Here is a 14,118-nt window from a genome sequence, read left to right on the forward strand (position 1 = left end):
TAAAAATCACCCGATTCAGGTGAAAAAGTAATGTCATGATTTTGAACCAAAATTAAGCTGCCTACCCCGTCCTACATTTTATTCTTTTTAAAACTTTTAGTAATGACAGAAAATTGATCTTTAATAGTGGATTAAAATGTTATTAATCATTTCATATTTGTAGATTGCTTAAAAAATATTCTTTACATGCATTATGTACGCCATCTTCAATAGAAATTTAGGGGAAACTTTAAATTATGTAGAAAATGTCAAATGTTGAAGCCGTTAAAAAATATTTGATAAAAACTTCTCAACCACAACAAAAATTAACAAAATAAAAATTCAATGATTGCATTGAATAGTTTAATAAAAATTAGGTGGAATTTTTTATATTGTAGAAACTGCCTTTTGAGACTTTCGTTTTTGATCTCTGAAGATTAGCTGTCATTACTTGCGATTATTTAATACTAAAAATATTTTTAGCAAACTAAACTCAAGTTCTACAAGTAACGTCAGCTATATTAGTGGAGGTGCCCACCTGCAAAAAACTTTTCCTCATGTCATACTCATAAGTCATTTGTGTTAGGTTTTGTGATGTAGCCATTATCTTCTTTAATATAATTTGACTTACACCAACAAATGTTACAGATAACTATACGATCACATCTAATGTTCAACGTCTTCTATTTTACAATGATTTAACTACTTCTATTTATACAAAATTTACGTAAGATTATTTTGGGTTCTTATAACAAATATGGTTTATTGACGTCAACGGAAAACTAATAGGAACTATAAAAAATATTGTCTTGATAACATTATAAGTATCTCTTAACATTAGTCATCTAATTACTTACACTTGAATTAATCACGGGAAGAATATGAGAGCATATCTTAACACCCTCACTTGCTCTTATGTTCTAAGCATCCTCCTAAACTGATACTTACCTTTGGCCTTACTTATGCGCACTTTATAATTCCTATCATATCTGTCCTAAAATTGTCTGCTTAAATTTCTCCAATTTGTTTTTGCTGGCTGGTTTTGTAAAAATATCTGCTATGTTTTCTTCACTGGTTACATATTCTAAGTTAATTCTACCTTTCTGTATTTCTGATCTGATGAAGTGGTATTTTATGTCAATATGTTAGGATCTCTGGTGATGGACTGGATTCTTGGCTAAGTTCATTGCTCCTTGATTATCAATTAAAAGAAAAGACTTACCTTCCGTTATACTTACCTTCATATCTAAACAAAGTTGCATTAAAAACTTCGCTTCTTGAATTGCATTTGCTAGGGCAATATATTCTGCTTCACACGTTGATAGTGCTACAGTTTGTTGTTTTCGGCTCTTCCATGATATGAGAGGACCTTTTTGTGAAAGCTGAAAATTATAACCTGTAATACTTCGTCTATCTTTTATAGACGCTCCCCAATCTGAGTCACAGAAACCTGTAAGTTTAAGTTGCGAATCTGATTTTTGAAAGACTAATCCAACCTCTTGTGTCCCTTTTAAATATCTTAAAACATGTTTGGCAATGGATAAATCTGCTTGTGTGGGTTCAGAAATTTTCTGAGATAGTTTAGTAACAATATAACATAAATCTGGTCTGGTTCCAGTCATCACATATATTAAGCTTCCTACGATTGCTCTATGCAATTTTGGATTTGATAGTACCGGTGATTCTTCGTTCATAACTTTTTCAATTCCTAAAATACAGGGTGTCGGTTTTGGTTTGCAATCGGACATTTTAAATTTTGAAAGAACTTTCTGAATATACCGTGTTTGATTCATCTTATAACAATTTTCACTTCTTTCGAATTTTGTTCTTAAGAACCATTTTAATTCGCCTAGATCTTTCATTTTGAATCGATTGCTCAAAGAATCTTTTATACTGTTTAAAGATTGAATGTCGCTTGCAGCTACAATGATGTCATCCACCCAAATTATGACAATAACACATTTTTCACTATCAATGGTACGAACATATAAACATGGATCTGCAAATGATTGAATAAAGTTTTCTTTTACTAAAAATTCATGCAACAAATTGTTCCAATTCCTGCCGCTTTGCTTAAGACCGTAAAGTGATTTCTTCAATTTACAAACTAATTTTTCCCCATTTTCACCTAACTTTTCATAGCCTTCTGGTTGATCAATGAAAATTTCACAATCAATAGGTGCGTTCAAATAAGCGGTTTTGACATCCATTTGGTGAATGATCATGTCTTTGTTCACAGTGCGTTGTAGTAATGTGCGAATTGAACTCATGCGTGCTGTGGGTGCAAATGTTTCTTGATAATCAATTTCCTGCCCTTGAGAATAACCTTTGGCTACATATCTGGCTTTATACGTTTCCGCCGATCGTGACTAAATCACCACACGAGTACATACGAGTACATACGAGTACATACGAGTACATACGAGTGACATACGAGTACATACGAGTAACATACGAGTACATACGAGTGACATACGAGTACATACGAGTAACATACGAGTACATACGAGTGACATACGACTATTTTCTGGTCAACAAATGAGAAACAACACAATTTCTTCGATATATTGATATTTGCGTTTATTTTTCCTTGTATTTGTGTGGACTTTGGGGCAACCATTTGATAGATTTAAATGCTGAAAAGGTATTTTACTTTTATACTACATTCATTTGTATGTTTTAGTTGAATTTGTTATAGATAATTTGTCGATGCGATTTGCCAGTATTTGAGCGCTTTTTGACACATTTTCACCAAGGAAATACATATTTATGAAAGCGATTATACATTCATTTTGACTCTGAAGATGACTACCGCTAAGGTTGTCGAAACGTCAGTCAACAATAACAAAAACAGTCCTTCTCAGGACTTTACCAGCCTGGACGATCTACATTTACAAACATGTAACGATACTACCGGGTTCAAACCATTTACTTTATAGATAAGGATCCAAAATGCACGAATTTCACCGAATGGCTAAGTATAGTTAACTGTTTTGCCATTGTAAATACTCACTACGATCTGTTTTGCAATTTTTACTTCCTACACTTTTTAAAATAAAATCAACGATGAAAATGAACTTTGTTTTCTAAAAAATATTACCATATTTAAACTGAATTAAAACTATAGCTATAAACAATAAATCTTGCGCTATTTCTTGAATATCAACATTTACGTAAAACGTTTACATGTGTCAAAAAGCGCTCAAATACTGGCAAATCGCATCGACAAAATATCTATAACAAATTCAACTAAAACATACAAATGAATGTAGTATGAAAGTAAAATACCTTTTCAGCATTTAAATCCATCAAATTGTTGCCCCAAAGTCCACACAAATACAAGGAAAAATAAACGCAAATATCTATGTATTGAAGAAATTGTGTTGTTTCTCATTTGTTGACCAGAAAGTAGTCGTATGTCACTCGTATGTACTCGTATGTAACTCGTATGTACTTGTATGTCACTCGTATGTATTCGTATGTTACTCGTATGTACTCGTATGTACTCGAATGTACTCGTGTGGTGTTTTAGTCACGATCCGTTTCCGCCTCATTTTCATCTGTCTTAATTGTGTAAACCCATTTCGCCCCCACTATTTGTCTATCGTTTGGTTTTGGTACAAGCTCATATGTATCATTTTCTACTAGGGCTTTCATTTCGATATTCATGGCCTCTTGCCATTTGTCTGCATCATGTGCTTCAACAGCCTGTTTGTATGTTAATGGAATGTCCTCAACCCTATAACAATAGTCTACTGTAAGACTTAAACTGTCGCTTCTTTGGTTTTGTCCAAAATAACTTGGTTTGCTTCGTTCTCGTGTGGGATATCTAACTTGTTGTTCTTGTTCATGCTGCCCTTGTGCGTGCGAGTCACTACTTAATTCAGGATTGTTTGTTTTTGAAATATCTTTTTGTTCTTTTAAATTGTTTGGCTTTTCTTCTGTTTCATTCATACTATCTGCATTTTGTATTCTATCTGAAATCATATCGTCGATATCATTTATATTTTCTACCTGAAATTTATCATGAAATTTGACACATCGTGTTTTCTCTACTTTATTTGATTCTGAATAATAAATCAAATATGCCGGACTTTCTTTGTCATAACCAACAAAGATTCCTTTTCGACCGCGATTGTCTAACTTTTTGGCATTTTGTACATATGCATAACAAGTGGATCCAAATACATGCATGTTGCTTAAGTTTGGTTTCTTACCAACCAAAGCCTCGAAGGGTGTTTTTCCTAAACGTGAGTTGAAACACCTGTTTCGAATGTAGACTGAAGTCATCACAGCATAAGTCCACAAATATTTGGGTAGCTTTGCCTCTAATAAGAGACATCTTGCCATATTAAATAAAGTTTGCCATGCTCTTTCTACTGTGCCGTTTTGATGCGGAGAATAAGGTGCACTTGTCTCATGTTTGATACAATGATTTCTTAACAAAAATTTGAATTCTCTATTAACAAACTCACCTCCGCTGTCGCTTCGTAGTCTCTTAACTTTGCCATAAGGTGCAGCGTCAGCTAGGAACTTTTTCGTAGCCTCAAGTGTATGACTTTTCCTTCTCAAGAAATAAATCATTGTTATTCCTGTAAAATCATCAACAAATGATAAAGCATATTTAAAGCCGTCTTTAGCAGTAGGCTCAATTGGCCCTGCTAAATCACAATGAACAAATTCTAATGTATATTTTGCTCTCAGATCTGGCTCCCTATTTCTGGTTTGACACATTTTTTCGCACAATCTGCGCGAAGTGCTGGTTCACTGTTCTCGAGACTTCACTCGAACGATGGGACTGTATTTTGAATATATAATTTTAACACTTCAATAAGATATTTACAGTGTTGTGCACGATTTTACATTCCAAGCGTTGGTTCTTCGCGATACGGAATGATTAGATTTGATCTCGTTAAGATTACGGACAACCGTCAATCCTACAACTGCGTTTTCGAAATTTATTGCCTTCTGCAATACAACTCTAATTCATCAAATTTGTATGACCAGTTCATACACCAACAACTACAACTTTTCCGAATCCCCGAACCAACGCTTGCAAGCTATATTTACTTGTAATTATTAGGATATGATTTTTGGGCGTTTGCATGACTTGCACTACGCCATTCCGTTTATAGAGTACCGTCATTACCTACATCCTACCGCAATGCCACATTGGGTAGAAAAAGTGTTCCTAAGTATTTTGAATTTACGTACAGGATTTCCACTGAAACAACAGTTTAGTAACTATATACGTATTTGTCTAGCAATATATGACTTATCATTTTACATAAACATAATATCCGATATATCTTAGTATCAAAAATGTGACACAGTCACACACTACATAACATAACATGACAATTTACAACACACTCCCCACCTTGATTAGTCCCACTAATCAAGCATATTCTGTGTCTTCCAGACAGAATAAAGAGCAGCAGCTCTTTTGGGTCTGCCCGTATTTTCTACCTTCCTTCCTTTCAGTCCTTTCTCTCTCTCTTCTCGCTCATACTCGCCTTCGTCGTGCTTCAACTCGGTAGGAAAGAGTTTTCGGACGGGACGATTAAGGTGAACGACCTTACCGTTCCTAACTAACTGAACCTTAGCGCCTCTAACCACACCATCTTTTCCTTCAAACAACTCCTCTATTACACCTGTTTTCCAATTTCCCCTTTTGACATTATCCTCATAAACAGTCACGACATCTCCCCTTTGCACTACCCTATTAGTATTGTCTTTGTCCTGCTTATGAAACTGCCTTAAACCAACCAAATACTCTTTACGCCACCTATTCCAGAAATGCATTTTTTCTTACTCAAATACTGATACCGTTTTTTACAGTAACCCTCGTCAGACTCCTCTTCGCCAGACCCTTCGTCTGGCATTGACAACAACCTTCTTCCCGTCACCAAATGCGACGGAGTTAGTGGTTCACTACCCACCTCGTCGTACGTGTAAGTCAATGCCTAGAATTTAATGTTGCCTCGACTTCTACCAATATTGTCAATAATTCGTCAAATGTCAACCTTGCATTCCCTAATACCTTCTTCAAGCACCTCTTCACTGACCTAACCATCCTTTCAAAAAATCCACCCCACCAGGGAGCTCTTTCTAGATTGAATTTCCAATCTATCCTATTGTTTCCCAAATACCCTTGCATTCTTTCATTTTTATAGAGGTTTTCTAAAGTCTTGACTGTTGCTTTGAATGTTTTTGCATTGTCTGACACCATTAATGATGGGGTCCCCCTTCTCGCTGAAAATCGTCTTAGGCACCTCATGAATTCATCCGCAGACAAATCTTTAACTAAGTCTAAATGTAAGGCACTAGTTAGACAACATGAAAATAATGCGATATAAACCTTATCTGTGCCCCCCGATGCATTTTTCACATATAATGGTCCTGCAAAATCTACCCCTGTTTTCGAAAATGGTTCTGATTGCTCTACTCTAAATGCTGGAAGGTTTGCTTGGCTAGGTCTATTGTATGATTTACCCTCTAATTTCTTGCACACGATACATTTGTTGAGAATTGATTTTACCCTTTGTCTTCCTTGGGCAATCCAAAATCTAGACCTTGTCTCAGCCAAAGTTGCCCTTACCTCACTATGATGTACCTTCCTGTGACTATGCTCAACTATTAATTCTGTCAATCGACCTTCCTTTGGTAGTAAAGTAGGAAATTTCGTTTCCTCTTCCAAATCTGACTCTGCTAGCCTACCCTGACATTTTAACAACCCATCCTTTTCTACTACGTTGAGCTGTACCTCTAACTGCTTAAACTTATCTTCCTTCTTTAACTTGTCCTGTGAAGCCTTTATCCAAAGTCTTTCTGCTTTCTGTAACTCCTGACTCCCTAACTCCGTGAAAGTCGAATCCTCATGCTTCCCTTTGATCCTAGCAATCAAATTCCTGACAAACCGTGCAACCCATGCCGTTACACGAAATAACCTTTCCACCCTACTGTATCTATCTATACAGATAATCTAGTCTATACCAAATTTCTCACTAGCGTCTACTACTAACACAGCCACCTTTCTTTCTTCTTGAACACTTTCCTCGGTCTTACTCACTACAGACTGAGGCCATTCCTGCTCTAGACTGCTCAACCAATTTGGTCCATTCCACCAAATTGAATCCTCTTCTAACTTTGACGCAAACACCCCCCGACTACCTAAGTCTGCAGGATTTTCTACCCCTGGACAATGCCCCCAGCTTTTCTTCTTCGTCAATGATAGTATCTCATTCACTCTATGTCTCACAAACTGCTTCCATTCACCTCTATTCTGAATCCAATACAAAGCAGTGATGCTATCTAACCAATATCTTGACTTCAATTTTCCTACCTGCCCTTCTAAAGCTTTCCCTACTGACTCTACCAATTTAGCTAACATAAGCGCAGACATAAGCTCTAAACGTGGAATCGTCAGTTTCTTAAGGGGTGCAACTCTAGTTTTCGCTGCCAATAATTTTACATAAACGGAAGAGCTTGTGCGACAAACAAAATACACTACTGCGCAATAAGCCTTCTCACTTGCGTCGCCAAATCCATGGAGTTCGCACGACTCGACCCTTTCGATTACCTCACTGTAAACGCATCTATTAATTTTAATTCTTTGAACCCTAACTAAATCCTCAATCCACTCTAAGTATATCTTTGCGTGCTTACCCTCTATTTTGTCATCCCACTCAACCTTATCAACACACAATTGTTGAAACAAAATCTTCATTAAAATAATAACGGCTCTAATTAAACCCAACGGATCAAATATCTTTGCTAATGCGCTAAGCAGGCTTCTCTTTGTTAGTTTCGTCTTATCACCTAAGTCTTCTACAAACTTTCGTAGATCAAACGTAAACAGGCCATTGTCCCAATCCCAGCCTATACCTAAAACTTTTGCGCAGTCATTGCTATTTAGAGCCCCCAAACTCCATTGTGTGAATGTCTCGTCGTCTGAATCTGTAGTCGTCGTCACTTTGTTTCCGCATTCACGTTGCTCTATAAGCGCTCGCACGTTTCCATCATTCGTAAGCCATTTTCTTAACTTAAACCCGCCTTGGGACATCCTAAATTCCGCTTTCTCGTACAACTCGATTGTTTCCTGTGCGCTCTTGCCCCCCGAAACTAGATCATCCACGTAAAAACCCTCATTCAATTTCTGAGCAAGCACTGGATCTGATTCTGCAAATTGCGCAATGTGATGTCTAAGCGTAGCGTTAAGCAAGAAGGGCGATGCATTTAGTCCAAACACTACTCTACAAAACCTATACACTACAACCTCTAAATTACCATTAGTCGCATTCTCACCCACAAAAATCTCAAATAGTTCCTGTCTGCTTCGTCTACTTCTACGTTCAAAAAGGCTTTCTCAATGTCTCCTACCAAGGCCACTCTGCTCTCCCTAAATCTGATTAATATGTCAAACAACAACGGCGTTAGTGGTGGTCCTACATGAAGACAGTCATTCAAAGAAGTCCCTCTCTTACCCTCTTTTGACGATGCGTCATAAACAATTCTCAATTTGGTTGTTTTGGCCTCTTTACGTATTACGGCTTGATGGGGAAGGTAATGAACATTTACCCCAGGTTCAGACTCATCTACCCTTTCTATAACACCCGTTTCTAGCTGTTCCTTTATAATTTTATCATATTCTTTCAACAATGTTGGCTCATTCGACAACCTCTTTATCTGCCCTTTCATGCGTGCTAAACTATTTGAATAATTTGACGGTAAGTGCTCGTGACCCTGTTTCCATGGCAATTTTACTACATATTTTGACCCATTGAACTCTATTTTGTCAAGCAATGCTTCATGCACGTCATTAGTCTCCCTTACTCCAAGCGTTTCTAAATCCCACAATTTACTCACATCCCCATTAATGCTGTCTGCGTTTTGTGTTGCAATCTGCGAAACTAAATTAACGTGTGCGTTTTTCAAGTTTGAGCTCCCTTTCAGTGGACCGCTTATTACCCAACCTAAACAAGTATTGATGGCAACGGGTTCGTCATCCTTGCCCCTAATTATCTCACCTTGCTGAAATGCCCAAAGGTTATCCGCACCTATCAAAACATCAACATCTAACGTGTCCTGCTTCAAATTAACGTCTGACAACCACAAATCCTTCAAATGCGAATACTTGTTCTTATCTACCTCAAGATGCTCATTTTTGATCGTGCAAATATGAGGAACTACTAACGCCTCTACGCGTACTTTACGATCTCCTCGAACTGCCGATACCTCGCAATGAACAACCTCTGTCATTCTACCTTTGTTACTTCCACCACCGAATGTATTAACTTCCAGCCTTTCTCGCCTAGCAATGTTAAGCTTGGCACTCCTCTTCGCGTCACACGTCACAAAGGATTTCTTACTTCCCGAGTCGAAAAGCACTCGCACTCTTGTCTTACCCTTTCCTATAAGTACTCCCTGCGCAGTTTGAAGAGCCACTCTACTTCTAGTACTAACATGGACATTAGCTACACTAACCTGTCCACTTTCTTCCCGACTATTTCTTTCATCCTTCTGGTTATTATTACTCTTATCACATATGGAAACATGATGACCCTCCCCACACTACATTTAATACGTGCACGACAATCTTTAGCTAAATGTCCCTTTATTTAAACAAATGAAACATCGTTTGAGCTTACGAAGAAGTTGCATCCGTTCTTGCCGCCCTGTTACCTTGGTACATTCTTCATGCTTGTGCTCTCCACAACAGAAAGCACAAAACACCGGTTGTTGCGGCTGGCAAACAACCCGCTAGCTGTTCCCGGTTCCGTCGTCTTCTTCGTTGATCTCCGACCGCTAATTTGTGGCATTCCCGCAGCTCCACTTCGGCTTGTAATGCGTTGACAAAATCTTTCATGCACCACTCTAAGTAGTCTCTTCCCCTGGTAATCGTCAGTTTTAATAAGTTCGGTATCTTTGTTAGAAGATTGGGCACGACTATCTCGCAGTACATTTCCTCCTTTACACCGAGCTACTCGAGTCCTCGATAACTCGTTTCCAAGGCATCAAAGAACTTGCGCAGCCTTGTCGTATCATTCTCGCTGTACACGGGCTTTAGGTTCATCAAATCATTTACGTGTGCCCTTTGCACCATCACTTTGCTCCCGTATCTCCGTTCTAACACCTTCAGTGCTTCTGCATAATTAATCGAAGTCAGAGCAAATCCCGAAATTGCTGACTTGGCCGGCTCCTCCACCAGTCCCCTCAGATAGGTGAATTTGTCGACCTCAGACAATCCGTCATTGTTGTGGATTGAACTTTTGAAAGAGTCCCAGAATTCACGCCAATCTTGTATCTTGCCCGTGAACTTTTTCACCTCTAGTTTAGGCAGCTTTACTCTACAGCGTGCTCCACTGAATACTGTACTTGCCGATGTGTTGGCGAGTTCCTCATTTCGTTTGTTCGTCTCTATCGTGCTCAGTATGTATGTATGGACTCTCCTGTCGGGGCGACAGATGAGTAGGCATGCAGGTCTATCTGCGAGAGTGGGACCTCATGTGTGAATGGAGGCCAATTTGTGATGCACACGAACGTTCGCAAACGCTGCAGGGGTACGAGACAAGAGGGGCAGAGCGTTGCTTCCTTCGAGCCCTCTTCTCCTTAATGGCGGCTGCTCTACCGGCTTCGAAGTTCCGAACGCCCTGGGAGCATAAATGCCTCCACTGCAGTCTGTCTCCCGCGAACTCCTCCCAGGTGTTTGGGTCTATATTGCAGCTCTTGATGTTGGCTTTAAGGGTGTCTTTGTATCTCTTCAGCGGTCTTCCTTGTACACGGCTCCCGTCTTGTAGTTGACCATACAGCACCATCGTTGGGATTCTGCTGTCATCCATCCTTACGACATGGCCTGTCCATCGGAGTTGAGCTTTGATGATCAAGCTCTCAATGCTGGAGAGTCCACACCTTTCAAGGACTACAAGGTTAGACACTTTGTCCTGCCACTTGATGCGGAGGATTTTTCTCAGGCAGCGCTGGTGGAACTGCTCCAGCTGTTGTATGTGTCTGCGATAAGTGGTCCAGGTTTCACAGCAGTACAGCAGAACACTCAGGACCACAGCCCTGTACACAGCAATTTTGGTGACGATCTTGATGCCGTGTTCCTGCCAGAGTCTTCTCTTTAGTCTGCCGAAAGCAGCACTGGCCTTTGCAATACGCAGCGTTACCTCTGCGTCCAGGGAACCATTGTTGCTGATGGTGCTGCCAAGGTAGCAGAACTTGTCAACAGTCTTGATGTTGGTGTGGTTAACGATGACAGGAGGTGGTTGTGAGGTGTCACGAGTCAGGGATGGTGGAAGCTGGACCAGGGTCTCAGTCTTGTTCAGGCTGATGGTCAGCCCAAAGCGATCACATGCAGTTGCGAAGCGGTCATTTATGCACTGGATGTCTTCATGGGAGTGGGCGGCTAGTGCACAGTCATCTGGGAAGAGAAATTCACGCAGGAGTGCCTCGTAGACTTTGGTCTTGGCATGAAGTCTTCTGAGGTTGAAGAGCTTTCCATCAGTACGGAACTGAATGTACACCCCTTTGTCGAAGTCACGGAAGGCGTCGAGCAGCATCGCTGCGAGCAGGATGGAGAAGAGAGTAGGTGCAAGAACACAACCTTGCTTCACACCGTTCTTAACAGGAAATGGGTCCGATGTCTCCCCACTATCCTGGACTCTTGCCTGCATGCCATCGTGAAAGGAAGCTATCAGAGAGACTAGCTTCTTTGGACACCCAAATTTTCCCAGGATTTTCCAAAGGCCTTCCCGATTAACGGTATCGAATGCCTTAGTTAGGTCTACGAAGACCATGTGGAGTTCCTTGTTTTGCTCACGGCACTTTTCCTGCAACTGGCGAATAGCGAAATGACCTGATGGGGGTAGAGCCTGACGATTTTGGACTGTACACCGCGCGAAGCCCATCGTGGAGCTTTTTTGAGTCGTGAGCATCAGCTGCCACTTGGATTTCTTCGGCTTTCTTTTCCCACCAGGCGTTCTTCATTTCCCGCAGCTTGTGTTGCACATGCTGCCTCACTTGTTGGTAGTCTTGCTTCTTCTTCTCGCAAGCTTTGTCCCCTATAAGGTCGCTGTGAGCCTTATGGAGCCTGTCAATAAGCCCGTTGATATCAGCGTCATTCTCGTCAAACCAGTCTCGATGTTTTCGCTCAACGTATCCAATGACACTCGCTGCAGAGTTGTAGACGGCTTCTTTGAAAGTGCTCCAGTCTTTCTCTATATCCTCGCCCGTGATGTTAATGTTTCCCAGGGCTACCTCTAGCTTCTCTTGCAGCTCTTCTTTGTTGGGTGGAATGCGAGTTACATTCAACTTCCTCAGTGGCTTCTCTCTTGCTGATTTGTTCTTTCTGGCGAGCTGGATGTTCATCTTGCTCCGTGGCAGGCGGTGATCAGACCAACAGTCGGCACCACGCATGCAGCGTGTGATGTGCACGTCTCTGCGGTCCCTCTGGCGGACGATTACGTAGTCCAGCATGTGCCACTGTTTGGAGCGAGGGTGCATCCATGTGTTCTTCAGCTTGTCAGCTTGTTGAAAGAGAGTGTTAGTAATGGTTAGCTTGTGCTGTGCGCACAGAGATAGTAGCATCAGGCCATTGTAGTTGCACTTGCCAGTTCCATGGCGACCCAGGATGTTTGGCCATATGGTGTAGTCTACTCCAACTCGTGCGTTAAAGTCTCCAAGGATGATGAGTTTGTCTTTGCGGTTAACACTGGAGAGTAGCTGGTTGAGCTCTTCGTAGAAGGCTTCCTTCACTTCATCTGGGTTTGTCATTGTAGGGGCGTAGGCGCTGACAATTGTTGCGTTGCAGTCTTTTTGGAGTTACAGCCGCAGGGTCATGAGGCGATCGCTGATGCCCTGTGGCAAGCTAACTAGTCTCCTTGCGAGCTGAGTGCGTATGGCAAATCCCACGCCGGAGTGTCTTGGGGCGTTTTCCGGTTTCCCAATGCAGTAGAAGGTGTAGCCACCACCGACCTCTTCCAGTTGAGTTTCATCTGCAAGTCTGGTCTCACTCAATGCGGCTATGTCCACCTGGTATTGTCCAAGCAACCTTGCTATTAGAGCAGTGCGTCGCTCTGGTCTGTCTCCTCTGTCCAACAGCGTTCTCACGTTCCATGCCCCAATGGTTAAGCGCTTTGTTGTTTTGTTATCCTTAGTTGTACGACCGCTTAGTTGGATGCCCAGGTAGGTGTGGTTCCTGCCAGGTGCAAGTAGGGCAGGCTTTGTTTAGGGATCCTTTTATCTCCCCTTCCCCATGTGGGGAGAGCAGTGCTAACCCTAAAGAGGGCTGCTCTGACACTGCGAGAGGATACGGGCGCCGTATCTGCCCTAGGTTTACGGCGGACGACCATCAATTCCCAGCCGCCTGCGTGCAGAGTCATGGCTAAGAACTTCCAGGAGCATCCTCTGCCTGTTCCCGTCACCATTTTTCCATCGCCACAGGACTTTAGATAGCTGGCGCAAAAAAAGGGATGGTTGCATCACTTGATTCCGGCAAACCTGCTTGCCTGACCAGCACAGGTGAATGTTTTAGGTGAAGAGGGGATGTGCATGCCCATCTCCACCCTCTCGCCTACTGACGCTCAATGCTCCACAGGTGCAGAAGCTGCCACATGTAGAGCGGCCCCAGCAGGTGCAGTTTTCTTCTTCGGAGTATCCGTCTCCTAGCCTTTCCCGTGAGCGAGTACACCGCAAGGCAGCGGAGGTTTGAAGTCAGGGTTTTCCTTCCCCTAGGTGGGCTACCTTCCTGGGTTAACGAGCCACCACCTGTCCGAGACATACATACATCGTGCTCAGCGCTTCGTTGATTTCGGCCAACGCGCCCAAAACTTCGCAGCCGTATTTCGATGAGCTGTCAATATCTGTTGCAATATCGTCATCCTTTTCCAACAAGCTCTGAATCTCATCGTCCAACTTCGAAATTGTATCTAATTTCTGTACGAGCACAAGCCGCATTTGTTCCAGTTCGACTTTCCTTAGTGGCGCATTATCGTTTAACATACTTATCACCTTGTTCACAACTTTTGTGGCGTACGATTTGTGCCCACTCCTCGACTGTCGCTTTCTTGTCAGCTCTGACATCGTGAACAACCCTGTATTCTATTTCTGTGTTCTTCTTGAATTCTGCTACTCTAT

General features: G+C 41.5%; 1 protein-coding gene across 1 annotated transcript; it reads right to left on the reverse strand.

Annotated features, from left to right (window-relative positions):
- Positions 1–9,776: 9,776 nt before the first annotated feature.
- Positions 9,777–14,111, reverse strand: LOC124437676. The gene is made up of 2 exons (XM_046987654.1): positions 13,769–14,111; positions 9,777–10,400 (listed from the first exon to the last, which is right to left on the reverse strand). The coding sequence occupies exons 1-2, from the start codon at positions 14,062–14,064 to the stop codon at positions 9,962–9,964; spliced, it is 735 nt and encodes a 244-aa protein (XP_046843610.1). The 5' UTR covers positions 14,065–14,111; the 3' UTR covers positions 9,777–9,961.
- Between the last annotated feature and the right edge of the window lie 7 nt (positions 14,112–14,118).

The sequence above is a fragment of the Xenia sp. Carnegie-2017 genome, unplaced genomic scaffold (assembly GCF_021976095.1).
Source record: "Xenia sp. Carnegie-2017 unplaced genomic scaffold, XeniaSp_v1 HiC_scaffold_16, whole genome shotgun sequence".
Classification (NCBI taxonomy): Eukaryota; Metazoa; Cnidaria; class Anthozoa; order Malacalcyonacea; family Xeniidae; genus Xenia; species Xenia sp. Carnegie-2017.

Excerpts from the sequence above, each read along its gene's own strand:
- LOC124437676 (XM_046987654.1), bottom strand. The coding sequence starts at position 14,064 with ATGTCAGAGCTGACAAGAAAGCGACAGTCGAGGAGTGGGCACAAATCG. Across the intron at positions 10,401-13,768 it reads AACGAAGCGCTGAGCACGAT|AGAGACGAACAAACGAAATG; the intron begins GTATGTATGTCT and ends ACTGAGCACGAT.